Raw genomic sequence first — 25,408 nt, 5'->3', positions numbered from 1 at the left:
CCTATAGTATTAGAACTTGTTTGCGCACACATTTTCTTTCTCACTTTAACAGGCTTAAGACTGAATGCTTCAAACAGGACATAACTTGATATACACTAAGTTTATAATTATCGATATGAAAAAGTCGTTTTCCTCCCCGAGTTAAAAAAATATTAGAAAATGTTTACGTCCATATTAAATACTAAATAGTTTATATCGTCAACACACTAGTCACCACTGTACTGAACCATAACTACTAAAATTGTGCTAAAAGTATTTAGGTACCAAAAATCCAAAATTTAGTTATTTATTCACAATTCCAAAAAAAATGATGTTGAAAATTATATTATTTTCGAAAATATCCAAAAAAATTGCTTCTCATAATTACTAATAATAAGATAACATTTGTTACTTGTTGGAAATAAGTACAATGGGTCAAGCCAAAACTGATTCACTTCCGACAACCCAAACTCCTCAAAACTCGGTTCACTTAAAATTATCTATTATTTCAATCCCGCGCATGAATGCGTTGTAACAAAACCTAACCTAACCTAACCTAACCAATGTTACTGGCAGCGTTGTCGATTGACATTCAAGTATAGTAGTTGCCGCCTGTCGAACTATTAAGAAGCATATACATCTCGGTTGTTCAACACGTCTTCCTCGTTCTTTCAAACCAAACGACTCACGATATTAATACTTATAATCCTATTTTTATAAAAAGTAATTGGTTGGTTCTCTATATACGAATCGGCCTTGCGACTGGGTTGTTAGACTATTATGTTAAAATTTTTCTGAGTTCTATTCTACAGGTCTAAGAAACGTATGACCATCGTTCGAAGTAACAATCGAACACGATATAACAACGCATACCCTATATTTATTCAATGTCTGAAATGTTAATAAACTAATACAGCAGACACATTATCACTCGAGCAATCCTGTTATTCGGGGTGATGTAATACTGAACATTAAAAGAAAAAATAATAATGAACCCAATCGGCCCATCCGTTTTTACACATAAATTATGTGGTCACCAACGAACATCATTTCATTTGTATATTTATAAATTATAATGACAAAATGTATTTTGATTTATCTATACTGTACAAGGTAGATACTAGATTATTACATACGTATAGTAAATAGATGAACTGTATTTAAAAGAAATGATAAATTTATTGAGTTCATTAACATGTTGATTTGAAATGGTCTATGTTGAAAATGCAGAATTAACTGTTATCTGTGCTTTGCAAACCAAACCCGACCGTTGTCTATGCAAAAATATATATTTATATACGCTCGTACTTAACGTTCCAGTGTTCTGTTCACCTATAGTCCTAGTGTGACAAAAATATGCCTTGCAGTCGGGACTTTCGCTAGAGACAATCGTTGATCTCATTCGCGCTGCAGCTGAAAATCTACGCGTACATTACTCAAGTGTCGAGTGCCCGGACCACAAGTCCACAACCCCTTACCCCTAAGCCCCGTGCCCGCCTACATGTGCGCGTACTGCAACAGTTCTGCAATCTGCCCGGTATCCGTTTAAGTGTATACATTGTTGTAGATATATAATAGGTATCTAATATCGATATAAAGTATATAATGTGTAGAAGTACCTCTTTCGGAAAGGTCGGTGCCATGACGGACATGGAGCAAAACCCGAGAAAGTCGACCAGCGCGAGTGAACCGAGCGCCATGTACTGTTTGATGGTGAACCCAAAGTACCGGCGGACGCCCTTGTCGCGGTCGTCCGGTTCACCGCCATCGCCACTGCCTCCTCCGCCGCCGCGGTCAAACGGCACGGGACTTCGCGAAAACCGGCACAGTTCGCAGTAAGCGTTCCGTTCCATGGACAGCGACATGCTGCGGGCGTTGTGGAATTTTTTCGGATAATCGATGCGGAACTTTTCGATACCGGTCCCGCTTCCACCGCCCCCGGCACCACCATTACGGATGCCGTTGATGAGCGCTTTGCCGGCGGTCGCCTCGGACGGTCCAGCGAACGACGTCGAGACCACGTTGTTGTCGTCGTAATCGTCGTCGTTGGACCGGCCGGTTCGTATGTGCTCGTCATCGTCCGCACTACCGTCCTCTTCGTCCATGCTCACCCCCGCGGTGGCTATGTTGTTGTTGGACTCCAGCCCACATGGTAGGTTTGTCAGGCTCTGGAACTGCGTGCACGTAAAGAACAAACAAACAAACAAAATTTTAATACCGCCCGTTTTCAGTGGTTAAAGTAATGAGAATTGGAGGTGGGGGAAGTCCTCAGAAGGTGATGGAGTACACCTTATTTGTATAGGTAACATTTTTTGTCCCATTTGCTCGTACAATATTATATGGTATCCGAAAGATGGTCAAAATAATATTATAATATGCACCTTTACACAATAAGCCATTATAACAAAAAATATTTGAAAATATATATCATTAAAAATGTATTTTTATTAATGAATAATGTTTATATTATATTTGTGAATGCTACATTGCTACTACATTTTATTTTGTTCCGGAAATTATGTATAAATTATATTATGCATTGTGAAATATGATATTAGACATGTATTATTACTGTGGCTATATATAATCAGTTATCATGTACATGTTTATATTTACATATATCTAACTATTTATATAAATCGTCAAAATACAAACTACAATGAAAATTCGAAAACGCATTACAATTGTTCTGTTTGCACTGTTTGTAGTGTATACGAGTATAAATAGTATAATATGGATGAATATAATATTTAATGTAAATAATGTTTATTATTTCTATAAATATAACTAGGTATTAAAAAATAATACAAAACTACTGTAGATTGAATTGTATAGTAACATGGCAAAATTATTTGAGTACATAATAATAAATGATAGCAAATAATTAAAACTTTAAAAGAACTTTTATTCAAGCAAATCAGTTTACGTATTATATAATACACTGCATAAGTATTTTTGATTTATTGGTAGAATATCGCAATTTAGCGCAAAATATATAATCACGATAAAAATTATATCGTATACCTATCAGACAAGAGCGTTTTTTAATATAATTGTATTTAGATGGTTATTTAAATAAAATTTGATCAGAATAAAAAATTATTCGAATATTTTATTAAAATTATTCCAATAAACATGTATTTGAATAATTTGAAAACATTATTATTCAAATAAAAATAATTTAAATAATTTTTAAATATAATTATTCGAATAATCATCTTTTATCATATTTTATTAAATATTAAACATATTATGAATTATGATTTAGAATTTTAAACACGCAATTATTAAAAAATAATAGATAGCTTTGGATTTTAAGTCACGTGATTCTAAATTTTATTTTATTCTTAATAATTGCAAAGATATTTAATATCTTATCGTTGTTTTATTATTATGAATCACAATATCATTATAATAGTTTCATAATAGGTAATTACGAAAAATGACAATATAATAAATAATAGTAAATGTTAAAAAATAATAACAAAAACAAAATAAATAACTATAACAAATTATTATTAATATTATATATATTCAATATCCATACTAAAAAAGTTTAAATTACATTTCAAAATCACACTTTTTTCAAACATGTCATCTGATAATTTGTCGCATTTTAGTAAATTGCTCATAGTTGTTGGTATTACAAATTAGATAATATAAATTAACATAATGTTAGAATAATAAATTATTAAAAATGTATTTAATTTAATATACGTTAATATAAATTTTAATACAGAATAACTAAGTTATGCTAGATGACACTATAGTATAGCCAGTATAGGTACTGAGAATAGGACTGTTTACTAGAATAATAACGTATTTAATATTTATTCTTAGGTCATGCACGTAGACTAGACTTACTTCATAATGAAAAATGTAAAAAAATGTTATTTGTCAATATTATAATTTATATGAATTATACTATAACTATAACACATTAGTATTAGAATTATGTTTGAAAACATTCGAATAAAATAATATCTAAATATATACAGATAGACCTGTATACAATTTTATTCGAATAACACCCTACTCGGAATTACCCATCAGTACTAAATAAGCTTACAATTTTAGGTACAGCATATTATATGCATGTACATGTAATACAGCGATTAACTAAACTAAATTATTTTCCATCAAATTTTAAACGATTGGATTATTGAAGAAAAAAGTGAGATGATCATGCTTGGTGCACCTTTTTTCATAGGTATTTAAATTTTTAGGTGTATATTACTGAACAGTAAAAGCACCAGCACTGTTATTCATATCTTATTTTTTTTATACAGGTAGAAAAACTTTATACAGATACCTATTTTACACAATTAGATGTAAGAAAACGCAATGGGTTTACAAATATGTTTTTATACTAAAAAAACAAAACCTAAGATTTGACCCCATTCCCCGAAATAGATTCATAAGTACGGCACTGGTGTCTGGTAGATACGTAAATAAATATGAATACCTATGTATATTATATAAATTTAACAAAAATGTAAAATCACTCTTATTTTAGTCATGAACTAAATTTAGGATTAAACAGAATTTTAAGAATATTAAATGAAATATTTATAAGTACCTTTTCTATAATTATCATAAATATTAAAAAAATAGTAATTTGCATCTGTTACATCTTTCAATATAAAAATTAATTATTTATTTAATATTTAGATATACCACTTAATAACGATGAAATATTTCCTATTTAGTTTAAAAATGTACAAACACTCCTAATTTATTATTAATTTGGTGGATTTAAAATAAATTAAGTAGCCAAGTAGTATAACTAGGTACTTACGAAAAGTTTCTATAATATACATACAGCATAGAACATATTATTTTCTTTAATAAAATCTCAAAGATACACACAAGTTTCGAACTTAATCTAATCTTTTTAATTAAAACAGAGCACGGATTTAAATATATTATTATAATATAAGTTGATACTAATTATTAACTTCAGAAGCCGTTTCTTGGGATCAATAGCCTCGTGCTAATACAATGGTATAACATAATGCTGCAGGGTGGTGTACTGGTGATAGTTTCTATGATAACAATTAGGCAGTTAATTAAAATAGATACACGATTTCATATTTTCGGCTTTACTTGTTACGTATTCGCTTAACAGGAAACCGTTAGGGGTAATAAATATAATATTATGAGGAAGAGTATCTCCTGTCTGTTCGAAACAGAAATAGTATACTCGTTGCTTCACAGTCTGAAGTTCAAGCACTTCAAACATCTAACGTGATTTTATTGACATTTATAATTATAATATTATATTAGTTTACTCTACGATGAACACGTCATCCAGTGTGGTTTGATTAAAAACGGAAACCCTATACAAATACAGTATAAAAGGTCCGAGAAAAGTGCATGCACTTCTGCGAATGAATGAAATAAAAAATAGAAAAATGCGAATTCGAATCGTATTTTATAGTCCGTACTCTACTACAATTCACTAGATATTAGTATCTACATGGATAAAATACAATTTTATTTAGCGTGCATTTGTTTAAATTAAATGATTTAAATTTTACAGTGCTTAGTGGATTTTAGACAAATAGATACACAAAAAAGTGCATGTTCTATTTTTAAATTATCTATTATTATAGATAAATTATCTATTGGGGTTTGTTCTATGTGTAGTGTATACGTAATACATATTATAATAATAATATTTCAGTGTAGTTATTTTTTTTGACCAACTTGCAAACCAACTACTTAATTTTTGAGTAAAGTAGGGCTTGTCTAAATAAAATAAAAAGTAGTGATGTATCCATATACACATCGTATTGGATATTCATTATTTGATACCAATTAGGTAAGTATAGGATCACATTTCCCTATACGTATATATATATATATGATTTAAGAACAATATTTTTATTTAAAATATACGCATTTATCGTAGTCGAAATTTCGAGCGTATACGATAACCTATAATACTGATAATAATCGTTCAACAATAGAAAATCGCCTCGTCGGAGTCACTTTTGCCTATACATTCTTTCGCAATCGAGTCGGTATGTTAGCAGCCCATAATAGTATTGTTACGTGTTATAACAATATGTATATTGATACATTTTTTTAAATTTCTACAGTTATAATAATAATGCTCATTGAGAAACATTTACTATATCAATATTGATTAGTCAATACGTTTTGACGTAATTTTGTGCATTGTTTTTACATGTTCTATACAACGAAAATTAATTTAAAATTTAAAACGATATACGGAGTAAACGAACGTCCAATATTAGATACCTATGTATGGCAATAATTTTTTTGAGTTAAAATATGTATAATATAATGGCGTATACGTAACAAAAGATATGCATATTTATTTATAGTTCTTATAGTTTGTTTATTATGATGGGTTATTTTTCGACTTTTTATGATCTGAATTCTTAACTTGTTTTATTATATACCTATTGTGTACAAACATATAATAGGTTTGCCGATATACTGTATACGAACAGGTCACACGTACGTCTATTCTAAATCTTTATCTATACACTTCCCTGAAAAAAATCGTTAGACAAATATCCATAAACCATAAATACCCACGTCGATCGAAGTCCTAGCTATATTGCATTTAAATCTGTATTTACAAGCGTGCACTAACACGAGTGTTATGTTTACGTATGTGCGTACATTATTATACTCGTATTATTACTGTAAATTGTTAGAAAAATATTCAAATATCTACATGAATAAAAATTACGAAATAATTGTTTTTAGCTGTCGAGATGATGTCACGAGCCACAGAAGTAAGTATAGAGAGTAACGTATACCTAATGTATACGATTGTACTACAGCAATCGACATTATTATAGGAAATGCGCCACGCGGTTATAATAACCGATTTATTTATCGCTGCGCTTAGAATCTAAAACGACTAAAACATTCACCCGTTTTGAATTTCAAAGCATAATAATTGTATATTTGTGATATAATAAACGCGTAACAATACAATTTAATTAATATTATATCAATTATCTTCTCCGTCAAAAACACAATATGGGTAGTTAACATAATATAATTATTATTAGTAATAAATTATAAATCGAATCAAAAATGCCGCAAAAAAATTAATTTGTTCGCATTCACTGTTAAAATTACCCGGGTCATACTAAATCAACTGTAACAAATTTATACAGAGTGTCCCGCGAGCATTTACCCATTGCGATATCTCCTGAAATAATTAAATAGTTTCGAAAAAAAACCCGTTCGCCAGCCGTACGAGCAAACGGGCCACATGTTTGATACAATGATACCACTATCGCACTATGGCACTATCGTATTAAATAATTCGCAGTTTTTTTCGAAACTAGAAAAAATATTAAAAACCAGGAAATTGATGAAATTAAAATGTTAAAACGTCAATATTTTCAGAAAAAAAAACTCTACAAAATGGCTATCTTCAATTTTTTTTTAAATAATTAAATAAAAAAATACATTTTTTTAAACTTCTTTATCAAAACACAAAAATAAATTAAAACATGAAATATTTGTAGTTCTTGTTCCTGTGAATCTTATTAAAAAACCAGAATTATGATATCTTCATTATTTCAGGAGATATCGCAATGGGTAAATCCTCGCGGGACACCCTGTATGTGCTTGACTTTTTAGTTCAACGAAAATAAAATAAAATAATTATATAATATTATGTATGATACGAGGTACCTACTCAGGAATACAATTTAACAAACGCTGTGCTCGCTGGAATTATCTGCAACATTATTTGATTTAATGGATGATTGTGAATTATATATATATATATATAGGTTTATAAAATATTATTATTATCTACATGCTACAAGTATGTTTTTGTCAGATAAATACATAGTGGTCGTGAATAATAAACCGCTCGTGTTTAACAAAAACAAAAATCCATGTACCTAGATACAATATACATAAACATAATCACTATACATCGAGTATGTGCCTACCAGTCATCCTATATACGGCTCCACCAGAGTCGTAATAATGTTCTTATTCGTGTATGTTTTGTACATTGTACACGTTATTTTACAACACACTTATAAATTATAAGTCTTATACACACAATATCACTAATATATTACTCTGGTATAATGACTGATACATATTATATTACAGACACACACACACACAAGTTTTTGTTTGTATCTCCGTGAGTTGAGATGTAGGTCGGTACTTCTAATAATATTATATATACCTATATAATATAAATAAATGGAATATTTGAACGTTATTAATTATTATAATACATCCACAACTCCGCACAAGTTATTTGCCTAATAGTAATAAATTAACTGTGGGTATAGTATCGTACGCTCAGACCTACAGAATTCGATCATGGACCTCTTTTGTGATCCCAGGATCCCTGGATTGATTACAAGAATTCCTACAATACCTGCGGCATCATAACCCTAAACTTGTTGAAAAATCTAATTTATTAATAAATTCAAAACGGTCAATAAGAAAATCAGATTTTTTCGCTAATAACAGTTTTAACTTATATGACTATAAAAGCGATCTATAATTATGTACACGTATGATTAAATAGAATAATAACCTAAACCATATTTTAGTGCTTAAATCATAGGTATACACGCGTTATAGAGAAAATATAATACATTTATAATGCTATGGAATTCATAATAATACACATAATATAATATCGAATAACAATAAAATCATACTGTGTTTTTTTAATTTTTTTTTTTTGTGGGGTTTCAGCTTGAAGATATTACGTCAAATTGCATACGGTGTAATACGCGTGTCGAGCATGCCATGTGTTTCGTACGTGTATGTTTTTGTTTTTTTTTTTTTTTTAATCGATTTTAAATCTTATTTCGAATGAATTAATTTCGCGAAGATTGTCTCTTAAAAAAAATTTAACAATATTGTTTACCTAACCTAACTCGTAGTTATTTTTGTATTACATTTGTTCATCGTAAGATGAAGTATTCAAATACGTATTTAAAATATTTTTTATTCGCGTGAAAAAAATGGGTTTGTTTCTACGAAACAATAATTTGTCAATCAAAATGTAATAGTATTTCACATCCAAACCTATAATATTCTCAGTATTATTAAATTATAAACGCTTTTTTTGAAAAAAAATACTCGATAGGGTTTATTAAAACACTAATTATTACATCTAATCCATGTAGAATACTGAATTTATGTTCCTTTATATATAACACAACGCGCCCAAAGAATATAATAAATATAAATTATATCATTTTCTTTTGCATATAATATTTAAACACATTAGAAGTTACGTAAGTTTGAAAAAAAGAGATTTCTGGGAAAATTAAATAAAATTGATGATGTCAAAAAAGAATGTTCGAATTCTTTTTCAAGTATTTTAATTAAAATAAATATCCTTAATACTTTGAAAACAAGGTATTGTGTATAATTGTGCGTTTGTTCAAAAATGTGCTTGAATATTTTGAATACAGAAAAATAAGTATTCTTTATACGACTGATGTTTGGTGTAGCATGCTCATTGCTCATGATTGAAGTTTAAATGTATATGTAATAATTAATACTATCATTATTGAGTTGAAATTCCCACAAACCATAATTATTATCAACTACCTATAATAACCGTGTTCAAACGATACGTGTATGTGCGACCGATACAAACCTATTATGAGCATATTTAAATCGCGGATTTAATATTTTTGTAAACATTGCATCGGATGACATACTATTAATTCATGTTTACCTTTTGAATTACAGTTAATATGATTTGTAAATACAGACAATATAATGAATACTTATATTCTAAGAGTTTTTTTAAAAATAATTTAATTTTTATTTTGTTTTTTGCAGATATGAAGGCATGGAACATTGATTTTTTTTTGTTACACAATAATATTATATACATTCTATTTATAACGACCAAATCAATGACACCTATGTGTTTAGTTTTTACGCATCAAAAATATTATTCGAGCGATAAGGTAGAGATTATTCATGCTACATGTACTAATCATTATAATTTTCAAGTACCATATTGTTTAGTAATTCAATATTTTTCACGGAGTAGGTACTTGAAGCTAATATATTTATTAGGTAATTATTAATTTATACGTAGTTTTATTATTTTTATTTATTTATTTTTTTTTTTACTTATAGATTAAATTAATGAAACTCAGTTTTATCTGAAAATAAGTATTATTTTTAATACTCAAATAAAACAAATACTCAATAAAAGTTAAAAAATTGTATAAATGTCGATTTGTGATCACAAAAGCAGCTTTTACTTATTACCTCTATTATATTTTATCTAAATTTCAAATATTCATTTACGTTTTGTTTAATAATCACTAATATTAACGTAAAATTCAAAACAAGTAAATATTTTATAATGCATTAATACTAGACTGAATTTGAACCAGTAATGTTTAACATAATTAATATAAATGATTTTATATGTTTATAATTATTTATTTTAAGGAATTTTTATACTTTAATGAACCTTTTTAATTAAATATATACCAAAAATATACCTACATTAATAATTACCAAAAATTATTTTATACATTCCGTAAACTAGCATTTTTAAACGATTTATATTAAATAGTGGCTAAATAGTTTAGGTAACGCATAATATCACTGTTATAATGTTATATTTTTCCTACATATTTTATATAATCAGCTTTTGGAATGTATTTTGTAACCAAACTGTTAAAATTAGATAAACTTAACCTAATAAATATTTATTAGGGTCATGCAGTATTTTTTATACATCAAGAAAATCCCATATTGAGCAAATCATAAATTAATAATAAAGAATTTTTAAAAATGTACAATGGGCAATGTAGGATCATTCCTTGCCTAGTAAATTTGTTTGGTTACACAATAAAAAATAGTAAGATTAGTTTTGTTATGACGATATTGTGACAATTGTGTAATATATGGTTATGAATTATGAATAATATTATGATACAACAGTTTATACACTGACATCTTTCCTAACTTCCAATAAGTACTAACATTTAATTTTGTTATATCATTAAACAGATATATATTAACATTCGATACATAAAAACCAGCGCAATGTATGACGTCTTAATAGAATGAGTTTACATTGGACGATATTTTATTTTAGAAAATTCAAATATATGACACATATAAATTATAATAGATTAGTAATTGTGCTTTCGAGATTAGTAAGTTTGTAAGTATAGTAAGTGCCTACCTACTTTCCCTATTATTTTTGTCACGTTTTATGTATTAAGGTAGTCATAATGAAACCAGTAATAAGTTAATCCGAAATTCACCTTTTGGCTGCATACATTAACGTTAATCAAATAAAATGTAAATTCGAAGAGATTAAATTAGATGATCTAACGTGTACGACATTAAGACGTAAGTACTTTTTATGCCGTGGCCCGCGTGCATTTTAAACATTGAGCCCAGCTAGGGCATTACCGCAGGTTTGCGATTAAGTTGACTGTATAGATAACTGTAATCGAATCAATGAAGTGATTTACGTACTTTAAGAAGATAACGTTCAATGAAATTGCACAGCGCCAACAATAATTCGTACATGAAGCCGTATGAAATTAAAATTATAAATTACATTGGCTCGAGTACCTGTTTGTAGTTCTATTTACTGCAGCAACTTGAATGAAACCAATTAAAACACTAATTATACCGTATGAATACTTATGAAAATATCGTAATGTACACAGGCGGGCGCCCGCGGTATTACAGCAAGAAAATCGACTAGGTAATACTGGCAATAGAAACAATAAAACTCTGTTTGTTCTCGTGTCAGCTAACCACTGAGGATTATATAATAATATATTATTTAAAAAAAAAAAATAAAACGAAACTGACGAACTACTGCCGTAATAATAAATGTACACGGGAGAACTTCTCAATTATAAGCTGTATTAAATTTCCAGAGGTACGAAAGTCTTACGGCTTCCGCTGGAACGTATTCGTAAACCGAGAACTTTTGTACGAAAACGTAGAAACAAATATACGTTGGTCTATTATAATATATTATACAGTATTGTACAAGCACGTCGAGATAAATAGATTGGACGTTTTTCTATATATTATTATGATCAAGGTTGGGACGTATAGTTACATCCAAACGTATAAAAAACCTATTCACAATAATATACCTAATTCGATCATTTTTTTAAGTGATGATTTGGAACGAATAATTCACACGAATATAAGTAAAAGGCCGGTATTTTCGTAATTGTTTTTTGGAAAACGACAAATTATTCCTTAAGTTTTTTGGTCTTTGGTTAAAACTAACAGTGTCAAGATAACAGCAGAGAAACTTTTGAATCTTCCAGCATCCACAGCACAATATTATTAGAAATTTAGAAAGAATATTTCCAATAATATCATAGCTATTATTTAATTTATAATATCAAATTGTTCATATCATAAAAAGTACTAAATGATAAATTGCAGATATTTGATAACATACATTTTGTAAATTAGTGCAAATGTATACGTAATAGTATATTGCCGTCTTCAGTTGTTTATTAATTTATAATTACATATTAATATTTAATATGTAATATGATTATAATATATGATATAATATTACATAGTTATTTTGCTCGTCTTATTAACTAATTATTATTTTTTTTAATTTAAGCAGTAAGTACCCAATTATAAAATTATGTACAACCATAAAAATATAGTAATTAAAAATGTTTTGAAGTGAGAAGGTTTGAAGTTTGAGAGTTGAAAGGGGCAAACAAGTGTCTGACGTTCCAGGACTCGATGGATCTTTAATTTTTTATTAAATTATTATATTTATTAATAACAGTTATTAAAAAAGCTTTGAAAATCATAATTATAATAATGATAAGCATAACGTGATTGCGTTTAAAAATCCTTCCAAATAATAATTTCTAACTGTTTATAAATTTCAGTTTAGCATTTTTTTTTTACTAATTTATTTTGAATAAGTGATTTTGATTTCACACTGTCGCGTTGCTTTTTTTTTTAATTACTTAAGCTTTTGACAATTGACTAGAATGTCTGGTCATAAAATATATTGTAGATTTGTAGTATTTCAGTGGCGTAATTATTTTGTTCGTGGAAGGTATTGTATACTTAGTGTAATGTCGAATATCGATAGGAATACAAATTAAATTTATATAATATAATTAAATTGGTTCACAACTTTATAACTTTATCATAATGCTGATCTATTAAGTCCGTACATGAATATATATTTTATAACAAACATATTATCACTTCATAACGTTTACTACGATGAGTTGATTAAACATAAAAATATGCTTTCAAAATAAAAAAGAATGTATTTTATAATAATAAAATTAAAAATAGCTAGATTTAATAATTTTTTTACTTATTAAAGTATAGAGAGTACAAGTACAGTGGCAGTTTAAAAAAGAACTGCTTATACAGATTTATGATTTATAATATATCTATGATTTTTATAAAATATTTTTTTTATAGATTTTAGTCCAATATGTTAATGTACATTTGAATAATATTAAATTGATTATTGATCATTATTCGGTGTTCTTTTGGCAAAATGTCGAGGATAGCATTTGAAAATAATTTCGAAAAGATAGTTTATTTATAAAAATAAATGGTAAGTAGGAATTAAAGCAATACATTTATCGTCGAATTTATTTATTTATTTTAAATTTTAAATTCACAAACAGTGATCCTGCTTTAAAGTGTGTTTCAGTTTTCCATTATTTGTGTCTTAACAAAAAAAAAAGTATCCTTGAAAATATAGTTTAAGCTTTAAAAGGTCGCCACACATTGACATATCTATAAATTGTTTGTTAAGGACCATTCCGTAAGAACAAATACCACTCAGATTATAATAGTTGGAGTTAAAAACCAAATTTTCACCATAAAAATAAACTCTGATAATATCGTTTTTATTTTTTCGATACCATAACAAAACAATCTTTTTTTAGTCTGTTTTTATATTTATAAAATTTGAATTACTTTTTTGTTTTTGGTAATCATGATAAAATAATGGTTATTGCACAATAAAAATGTACTTCTTTTTAAAATGAAAATGTTATTATTAAATTTTCATTATAATACATTATAATGGTATTAATATCCATCACTGTAACTTTTTTGATTCTTTCCAACGTGATACAGTTTTTCTATATAATTTTGTAATTACGCAACAACTATATCTACAAATGGTACAAGAATAGGACCACTTATAAATTACTTTGAACTACCTAATGTTTAAATATATTTAAAATTTTAATTTTTTTTATTAAAATCGTTTTTGCCAAGCGTCAAGCCCATTAAAAAAGTTAATGTGTGGCAGCCTCTTAAGACGCGAAATATTTTTACTTATTCGATTTATAATCTATTGAAATTCACTGTAATCATACCAACTTCAGATAATTATTATATACTTTATATTTTTATAACTTATAAAGTTATAACATTATAAAAAAAAACGACCAATCTAAAGTATTTTTAAATAATTTGGACGTATAATTCCTATAATAAGCATAACATTAACATTTAAACCGTACCCGATAAAACAAATATTTGCCTGCAATTTTTGACTGTTTGGAACTTTAAGGTATAAGACATTGTATACCATTATTTTAAATAATTTTAACTTGCTAAAAAAAATAATTTTTCTAAAACAATATAGTTTTTCTATTTTTATTGTTATTATTTTTTAATAAAAAAAAAATTATATTTTTATAATTATGATTTTTAAGTGTTTTACTTTTTTTTTTATGAAAACATGCATAATTCTTTATTTTGAAGAAAAGTATTTTTTGGAGTATTAATTCTATGTTAAAAAATTGAATTTTAGATAAATATTGTATGAATTTATAATTTAAGTATTTAAAGTCTAAATGAGCAATACAGAGTAGACGCGGACAATAAGCAACATTGTCCACAAAATATTGGTCCACTCGACTCATATAAATTTAAAATACTTATAATTTATAACTAATAAACTATAAATAAAATGAATCTATTTATTAACATAACTAATTTGACCAATATGGGTGGATGGACATACATAACCCACATATAGGTAGGTGTTAAAAATAGAAGTTGAAAGTTGACCCTCAGAGTCTCACACAAAATCTATTGATATAAATACTTATTGAAATCGGTCTGGTAGTTTCTGAGATTAGCACGTTCAAACGTACAAACTTTTCAGCTTTGTAATATGAAATAGAAGCATGTATATATTATTAATGAATGTTTTGCCATATACCACGCGTATTGATATTTATCGCCGTTAAATTATAAACGCAATGGTCATTATTACACTAATAATAGCCTTGTGATATATACTATTTAACGCAGATATTATTTAAATTAGTATAACGCATGGAAGTCTAGCCGTATATGTACACAAGTACACTGTACACAGATCGTGCTTTGATTTATAGTATCAAATAATGATAATGTTTACTTTATTAACATTTGGCATCACTATAATAATAGTATAATTTATAATACCGTCTCGGGATAAGTCTTACAGTGACGTCAATTCGCATGTTATTCTATGGGTACTGTATTGCTGGTGGCATATGACAAACTAAATCAAAACCAATCGCTTTGCTCGTGAAATTGCAATCAATTAATTTTGTATTTGGACATTTACCCGAGGGATTTTCCACTGTAACGAACTCCTTCCCTCCTTACGAGTAGCTGAGGATCAACACACCGTGTGTTACGTGAACCTAACGGGCGCCTGCAGGAGAGAGGCAACAATGCAACATTAAAAAATTATATACTCATTTATAAACTGGTGTATTAAAAACGACTCGATAATAATAGTCACCCTTTTATCTTCAAATACTGAACTCAATTTCTTTCTTTTTAACACCATCAATACACAATTATTTTACAATTATATAACGTATAGTTTTTTATCGATTCTCTTAACATTATTATTAACACTAGTATCATAACTGCAATATAAAAAAATTTAAATACTTAACAAATTGTAAGATGTGAATTTAAAAACAAAAGCATAAACATATAGATTGTATATTCTAGGACTAAGAGATCAAAGTACGTTATTGTGTAAGTACACAATTTTGGACGTTTGTTTTCATTTTCATTTTATGTTATTCATCATACCAACAAATCATATTAAGAAATTAAAGTTTGTTATAAAAATATTCCTATTCTCTATAATATATCACTGTATATACTACATAAATATTAAATTATGCGCTGAAATTCCCGATGAAGTTTAAATGTTTTAGAACTTTGACGTCAACATATTAAATTATTAACTATACTGAGTATTCGATACTTCTAAACTATGCAACTATTACACGCAAGACGCAACTATATTGTTTCTGTTATTCAAATTGATAAAACACAAAAACTGTGTAAACTAATAATAATATCAGTGATTTGAGATGCAACTAAACTAGTTTTACTGATTTAATAACAGATTAATACTTTAATAAAAAATATTAGGTATACATATAATAATATGTATTTATATATTATATAAATACAGATATCAGGGTTAAAGTGCTTATAAAAATATTAAATCAATTACTTTAACAAGTAATATAATTTATATTTATCTATACGGCTATACGTCTTGCTACTTTATTGAGTAATAAACTTGTAACTAAAATTAGAGAATTGAATGTGATAGGTATATTGGTATACACATCTTAATAATTAATTTAAATGAAGTCATTCGATAAATTTTATTTAGTTAAATTACTTATTAATAATAAAAATAGCAAAAAATTGACGTTCTGATTTATTTGTATTCATTATAAACTGTTGTAATCAATATTATATATTATGTACCATTAAACAAAAATCGTATCAAATTGCAGTTTCTGTCCAAATTTTATAGTTCGAAAATCATGCGATAACAATTATTAGTTATAATATTATATTTTTTAATATAATAATATATACGAATTTGGTAATTTTTACTCGATTGTTCTTCATTATACCCTAATAAGGGACTAATAAAGTAATAATAACCTATTCAGTATTCACTACACGTATTCCGGTTTCGACTGTAAATATTGCTGCGCAATGTTTAATATTATAATATTTATAATAATATTTAAAGTTTTATTTTATTTTTATGTACATTTTTATCTTTTCCTTGTGTTTATTATTCAATATAGTAAATATTTTTTGTTTAATACATCAACTGTGTGGTTATTAGCCGATGATGATTACAAAATGTACGTAGATAATTAAAAAAATCATTTTTTTTATTTAAACTATTACGAAATATCCCATTGAAATGGATAATTAGTAACATACAATATCAATATATTTATTCTTAAAAGTCATAACATAACTAAATATGTATAATGTGTATATTTGTATATTATATTGAAATATCGTATGTATACATAATACATATGTATAAATGTGTATATTTGTATATTATATTGAAACATCTTATGTATACATAATAAATACGATATAAAAATATATAGTATCAGTAATATATTATATTAACTAAGCAACATATTTTATAATGCTACTTGCATGTACGTTGTACATTTTAATGTTTTCCTTTTTTAAAACGTAATAATTACTTTAATAATGTTTATAGGTAAGTAAATACCTTATTCTAAAATTGCAAAATTAAAGATGCAAAAACAAAAATTGCTACTTAGAGCATTATTAATTACTACATCAAATAAAACGTAAGTACAGTATATTATACTCTATGATGTTCTGAACACGTGATTACATTGAAGGCGATTTAATCATTTTAAGTTTAAATTTGTAGCAATTTGTACGATTAATTGAAGTGTCATTCGTGATTATTTAAATTTATATACTTGAATTATTAATGAATTGTATACCTACCTACCCATAAAACTTTTTTGCAAAGATTCAAGTACGTATGTGAAACTATTATTATTAAAAAGAAAATCTATATAGGCTCAATAATCAATGATAAAAAACCATAGGACTATATGTTGGTCAATTAAACAATGTATATTAGGTATACTATATTAGGTAGTCGGTACCTATAATATCAGTATAGCCTCCTATATTTAAAATCAAATAAAACTTTAATCTTATTATCTCTTATGCCTAAATACAAACTTTAAATAATACATATAATTATCATTTTTAATTGTATTATGTATACCTTTATAATCATCGTTATTTCATGTAAAATTTCAATTGTTTATAAATACACAAAAGAAACAAAATATATATCGTGTATAGAAAATGCTGATTTAATGACTTTTTGAAAATTTTCTAATTTCTGCAGTTATTCATTTTTTAATTACAATAAAAATAACAAGATCGATTTAGTCGAAAACTGATTTTGCATAAAAATTCAATTCCGTTTCTTGAAAAGTACAGGGAAAATATTTACTTTTGACAAACTAAATACAATTTTTCACCAGAAACCACACTCAAAATTGAAAATTGAAGCATTTTTATTGGTGAAGATAGACATTAAAAATAAAAACTGTATTTAAAAATAGGTACATGCATTACTATAAAACTATAATAATCAGTTCGCTCAGAATCTAAAATATGAGTATATCAAAAATAAGTGTGTAGTAACGTGGTGTGTTCTATAATTTGACGGTCGGCCAAATTTATTTTAGTAATTTGTAAATTATTATATGTTTATCATCAAACTAAATATATTTTTTATTTTTACAGACAATTATATTAGGATTAACTGAAATATTTCAAAAAAAAATATTCTATACATATTTAAATATTGAATGTAATACTAGTATTTCAACGATTCCAATGCAATTTTAAAATGAGTATACAAATTAATTCTAAAGATAAATAATCAAGTCTACGTTTAACAATCATTGACCATTAGTTATCTAGTGCGAATTATATTGCAAAGAAATAAATTATGTGAATCATATCATGACACATCTCTAATACCATTATTAGCATTTATTTTAATATTTGGCAAACACATATAGATTAACTTCATGAAGCAATGGCATGCCTAATAAACGTGAACTTTAGTCTTTGTTTGGGGTTTATGAGTAGGTACCAAAGACTACATAATACGTCTTTTGTGAATCATTTCAGCACAGTATAGTTAAATATTCTACTATTTGATTTGACTGTTTAAATAAACCCAGTGATACGCATTTATTGATACGTTATTGGTAGTAGAATATACAAACAATAATTTTCTTTTGTTTTACATCACCATTATATAGACATTGGTGACTAATAAATAAATGTGTGGGAGGACGCACGTTAAAGATATTTAGTGACTAAAGCGGTCTAAAACAATTATCTGCAATTCATCGAGGATAAAATGACAAACATGCCGATTATTATGTAAAAAAAAATTATACAAAGTATGAAAATAGCTACAAAAAATAATAATTTACAGAGATGAGTCTCTAAATTTACATCCATTGTACGAATACACGCATAGACCTATTAAACACTTTTTACAAATGGATATAATATTTTCATGATAAATTTGTAAAAAAATATAATATAAACAATAAAATTAAGCTGAGAAAGCGTAATGTATAGATAATATTAAAATTTGAATCATCTTATATTTATGTAATATGTATGTACTATGATAATTAATTTTTAATTAATCAGTGGTTATTATACGATTTTTAAATCTTTTAATACGCATTTATTACCTTTATATGATTGGTAAAATGTTGACGTCTGGGTTCGTCGAAGAGCATAATATCACGTGTTTTTATTGGACACCGTTGGTTGAAAAAAAGTTAAAAAATTAGTGATTTAAAAAGTACTAAAATAATTTAATATTAAAAATCAGAAGCAGTTGATTCGATTGAAATGAATTTTAAGTAGATTTATTGGTTACAGGTTAGATCACTGGTGATCACAGGTCGCAAGTGCCTGAAGAGTTTTGAACGATTGTTCAGAAAAAAAAAAGTCAATAATAAGGCATTAGTTATCTTATAAAATACGCCCAATAAAAACACGTGAGATAACGTCGGTCGTTAAGTGTGACATAGACCCAAAGTACAAAACTATATAGGTAGTTATAATAATAATTAGTGTCATAATAATGCATATTGTTGGATATTCCTACTGTATAGGTCCTCATATATATGTATACTATAATATAGGTATAATACTACAGCAGGAGAATATTTCTATATGTATATTGTGTTTATTATAATATTTCATTAAAATCGATTTATACATTTTTCCATTAATAATATTGATAGGTGCTATATAGATAATATGAACACAAACGAAAATGTACAGATAATGAGATACAGATATACGCCGGCGTACAAAATACGCATTACAAGTATAGTATTCTATATCATACTCGTCATTACAACAAACATTACAGTAGTTTTGGTCGAATATCTTCCGGTGCGGCCGATGGCCGGTGTACAGGAAGTTACAATAACTAATGAGGCTCGAGCGTTCCAAGCACCAATTGTTTACCTATATAATAAAGCTAGGCTATATTATAATTAACCTACCTGGGTGGTTATTAATATGTGATACAATTAGTGAAATTATTCGAAAAATCGTAATCAAACGAATGGTGGTAATATAGATACCGTGAAAAATAGATGTGGTATACATATTTAAATTACTGCAGTATTCAAATTGTATCAAATCGACGATACAGCAACATTCTGTCCCCCGACGATTCTGCGATAAATAGGAGATAAACGAAAACATTTACGAGACATCGTCCAAACTGGCGACACTATAATAATATTATGTAAGTACCTACGTGTTTCTGGAAACATTTTCGAGTCCGTTCAAAAGCAGTAAACATCAAAGGATTTCTATTTTATTTCTGTCTACGGCGACATTTGACTATATTATTTTGATTTATATTTAATTTCAACCGGTGTTGACGCTACATCCGATAAATTGTATTTGTATACATATCATATATTTATGTAATATTTTGTCTCAAAAATGTTTCTATTCTGTTTTATTGTTGTAATTATAAATAGAGAGTTGTTGATTCAACCAAAATTATACAAGAAGACTCGCCGTTTTTATATTCGTAGTTGTCCACCTGATCACCATTAATATTATATTTTAATAATATAATATTATACCTACCTACTTTTATATTCACCTCTTTAGTATGCCCAACTGTAATTCTTGATGTTAATTTGAATTATATACACCTGTATACCTGTAACTAGTAAATAATTGTACACTTAATGGAAACGTTAAATTATTCAGTCTTAAGAATATTTACATAAATTAGCTGTATGCATTTACCATCTCATATTTTAAAGTACTCGATGAGAAAACAAATTTTTGTTCTTGAAACTATAAATATGTGGCCCTCTAATATATAATATCTATATAGTGATAATTTTCAGTTTTGCGTTGACAAATATTCATATAAAATATATTCACAGAGGCAATAATATAATGAGACTGCGAGAGTCTAAAATACTTAGGGTTGAACATGAGACTTTTCACTTTTGGAACAAACCGTTTATATATTTATATAAATGTCATTTATGTATTTTGACATTATTCGTAGGTACCTACCATATTTTCCATTCGGCTTGAATAAAATATAATATTAATGGGAAAAACAGTTTCAAGAAATCGTCATAAAAATAGTAAGAGCATGTAGTGTATAGATTTAATATTTTATACTGTGTAACATAAAATATGTCTTGTTATCGATTGTTGTCTCTTGCCTGTTGGAACTTAGAATAGTTGTTATATTATTGAATTATAGGTGTTTATTTATAACGCGTAATTATTATTATTATAATATAATTATCTACATTCAGTGGACGTTCTTAATCATTTAAAACGTTAAAACGTTTAAATGTTTATACATAGGCGGTGCATTAGTGCATTACAAAATAATTAGGTAAAGTAAAATTAGTATTTCTTACAAGTTTTGTTTTTATTTTTGCTAACGAAATATAGTAAATGTTTAATTCTTTTTTTCCTTTGTGTGTACCTTCGGGTACATTTGAATAACGCGATTCGAATTAAGGCTTAATCGCGGATCAATTGACGTTTTATGAAACGACCAAATCTAATATTTGTGTTAGATTAGATACCGACATAATAAGCGTGCAATATATCATAATAATTTGTACCTATGTGGTATTATACGGTGTTTCATAAGAGTTGTCAATATTTATTGGGAATTATAACTATAAATCGTAACATCATTTTATCCTAATATTTGTACGTGTACCTTATTTATTCTTCCGAATGTCTCCTCATATTTTTCGATATAATTCGATCACGTAAAACAGTAAATATTTCATCATCTACTAATATTATAATTGCTATACTATTGACATTCGCCTGTTAATTAACATAATTTATAACCGTATTGATAACTTTAAAAAATTGTGTTATGTTAATGTTATATAAAATAGCAAGAGGCCAATGCACACACGCTTATTGAACGTATAATTCTATGGGCACATCACGATTAATCAATATTGATAATTTATAATAACAATAACTCTATTTTATTGTTTTGCATAATATGCAATGACAAATCTACAGAATATCATGCAAGCATGCAACGTTTTAACAACCGTGTTTTAATATCCGTCCGGAAGTGTATGTATTATATTATGTGGTACACAGTGCATTTATACATTTCTGTGTCCCTATATAATATAGCCACTAGATATATACATTATATATACACGTATATTATATAAATGTACAGTAAGTTGTATTTATTATTTACATTAAATCGCAATACAGTTTAGTACCTATTTGCTGTTGTCGTGTTGATATTATAAGCATTTTCATAAATTGAAAAATGAGATGCATATGTACTATAACAAAATGTCAAATGAAATAAAAAAAAAATGAGAAAAAAGAAAGAATCATCAATTTGATGACTGCAGGGTATTTAAGTATAACAATTGTGTCGAAATGCTTTGTACGATGTTCCTTACAAAATCATTTACATCGAAATGGAGATAGTCGTAAAAAATAAATGGTCCTGTTTGTTTTGACATGTAGGTAGATAGACAATGATATAGTGCAATAATTGTAAATTATTTTTTTTAAGGTGTCAGTGCAAAAGCGTTAGTACTTGAGTAGTTGAGTGTAGTTATTATGTTGTATTTACCTAAGTGTATATGACATAATCAACCAAAAGATTGGCGTAAAAGGAATAAATTGAGTAATATCAGCCACCTATCGGGTTTGCTAAATGGAAGATGTTTTTTTCTTATAAGTACCTGTTTTAATGGTTGTAAATAAGAAAGGTTAGCCAATTATTACAATACATGTTCAGAAGTTCAATAACTATTGTTTATACCTACACACGTATTTGTATTAATTGTGTGATATAAATTAATAATAATCAAAATAAGATTAGGCGGAACACGTTATAGACATACAGGTTCATCGATCATTATTGTTTACTGCAGTAGCATATAGGTAAGTATAAACAGGAATAATAATATTACATTATCATAGGTAGGTACTTACTGTTGTCTTGCGTAGTAATTTTGTTACACCGGTAAGTATATTTGGACATTTGGTCCTTATCGTAGCAACATTTTTAGGAGGTATTACGATTGAGCACGCTTTTTTTCAACGTTGCCAAATTCAATCATTTTTATCATCTAAACTCTAAAGGATTAGTAATATTATGGTGTATATTGCTGTCTGTATGTTATTCATATTTCGGTCAAACACAATAATATATAGTTTTATTATATAGTCCATCATTCAATGCTTGTATATTTTATGTGATTACTAATATAATATGCTCCCACCATAATATACCAATATACCATACCTACATACATAAACGTATTAATATTTCAATTTTGTAAAATTTTTAAATTGTAATTATACCTACTTGGCTACTTACATAAAACTTTTTTCTTTAACCCGGTACACAAACAAAACTTTAGTATAGATGTATATTTTCTTGAAAATAAACAAAAATAATTAAGTATTTAAAGTAGAGAAATCTAATTTCTTATTCTCTTATATGAAGATTATAAAGGTTGTTTTATAAAGTCAAATCCTTTTCCCGTTTTACGGATACACGTATATAATACGCGCGCCGATTAAATTTTACCAAAATTATATTCATGACGCTCTGTGCGGATGATGTTGCAACTTTGCAAGCTACCAATTGGTACTCGATTGAATAGCAACTATAACAATAACGAATAAAGTCAGAAGACCGCACGAGTGTAATTTGTAAACAAACACGACTTTATCATTGTTTATTACAATTCGACATTTAAACATCTAGCCATTGCCATTCAATATTGAATGAAATGCAATATTCCAATGATCAAATAAAATATTATTGTCTATAAGTGCAAATTAATGTCATCCGAATATTTTAAGTGTAAACTAATAAAATTATTCCTAGCAAACTTACATAATATATTTATATATTCAGATGAAAATTATTCATATCTAAATGTTGAGTAACAAATTATCGTGACAACTTATATGAAAGTGCTCTGCAGGCCTCAGACTTATAGATATTATACCGAATAGTGGGCTATACGAGAGCTGTGCATGGGATCCTGCTCTTATGTAGGTTTATGCTAGCAGCGCCCGCCAATAGGGTCACGTACGACGACCGTCCTGCGCGAGGCTTATCTCAATATTTCATTATTATACTTGACCTGTCAATCGTCATTAGTTGTCATTACAACGTTGTCTGTATGTCATCACTGCGTCTCGTTTAATGATTTAGATAAAATTATAATGCAACTGCGATGATATTGCGGCTCTACTATAATGGAGTATGGTACATACTACATAATAATATTATTCCCATTGCATTGTCATACGTTTTACGATTATTTTTCCTAAATGATAAAAGGTTAGAGTCTGTAATGAAACGCGTGCAGGCGGACACGTGTGACAGCAAACGATAAGTGTCGATTACATTGTGTGAATTGACCATTTATATCAGGGGCGTACACATTTTTACGAGAGAGGGGGGACTCGTGTAAACCATGACAAAATAAGACCACATGGGACTTTTACTTATGTATGGTAACATTTTTGCTGTGAGTAATAAAGTATGAATATTTTACAGTAATAAAAAAATATCGAAAATACAATGGTTAAAATTTTTTTCTATAATAAGCATTTGATTTTCAAATATTGTCGAAATTTGTTAAAATTTATTTACGAATTATTTTGTACATAGATATACATAATTCGATGATCGTCTAGGCTTAGAAATCAGAATCATTTTTAATAATATCTATATAAATTATAGCAATAAATTGCTGAAAGTACATTGATTATATAATAAATAAATGTAATATATTATATACATTAATATAAATAAATTACACCCTTAGAAATCAAAGTTGACACATCGTCTTTGGCTCTTTGCTATTAGGATAATTTGTCGTATGCAATGATTTATGACCCATTGCAGTGACCTACTCAATGACGAAGTACACTCAAAACCTTCGCTATATATTATAACGGAGTG

At 27.3% G+C, this 25,408-nt stretch overlaps 1 protein-coding gene across 1 annotated transcript in view; it reads right to left on the bottom strand.

The window, feature by feature from the left end:
* LOC113556078 (MFS-type transporter SLC18B1-like) overlaps nucleotides 1–19,655 on the bottom strand; it is a 32,469-nt gene extending 12,814 nt beyond the window's left edge. Inside the window, 2 exon segments of the mRNA XM_026960811.1 lie at nucleotides 1,599–2,153; nucleotides 19,608–19,655. Of these exon segments, the coding sequence (XP_026816612.1) occupies nucleotides 1,599–2,153; nucleotides 19,608–19,655 (603 nt within the window).
* Nucleotides 19,656–25,408: the final 5,753 nt, after the last annotated feature.

Source organism: Rhopalosiphum maidis, chromosome 3, assembly GCF_003676215.2.
Source record: "Rhopalosiphum maidis isolate BTI-1 chromosome 3, ASM367621v3, whole genome shotgun sequence".
NCBI lineage: Eukaryota > Metazoa > Arthropoda > Insecta > Hemiptera > Aphididae > Rhopalosiphum > Rhopalosiphum maidis.
The sequence above is the reverse complement of the archived record's forward strand: the minus strand, read 5'-3'. Positions and strand labels throughout refer to the sequence as shown.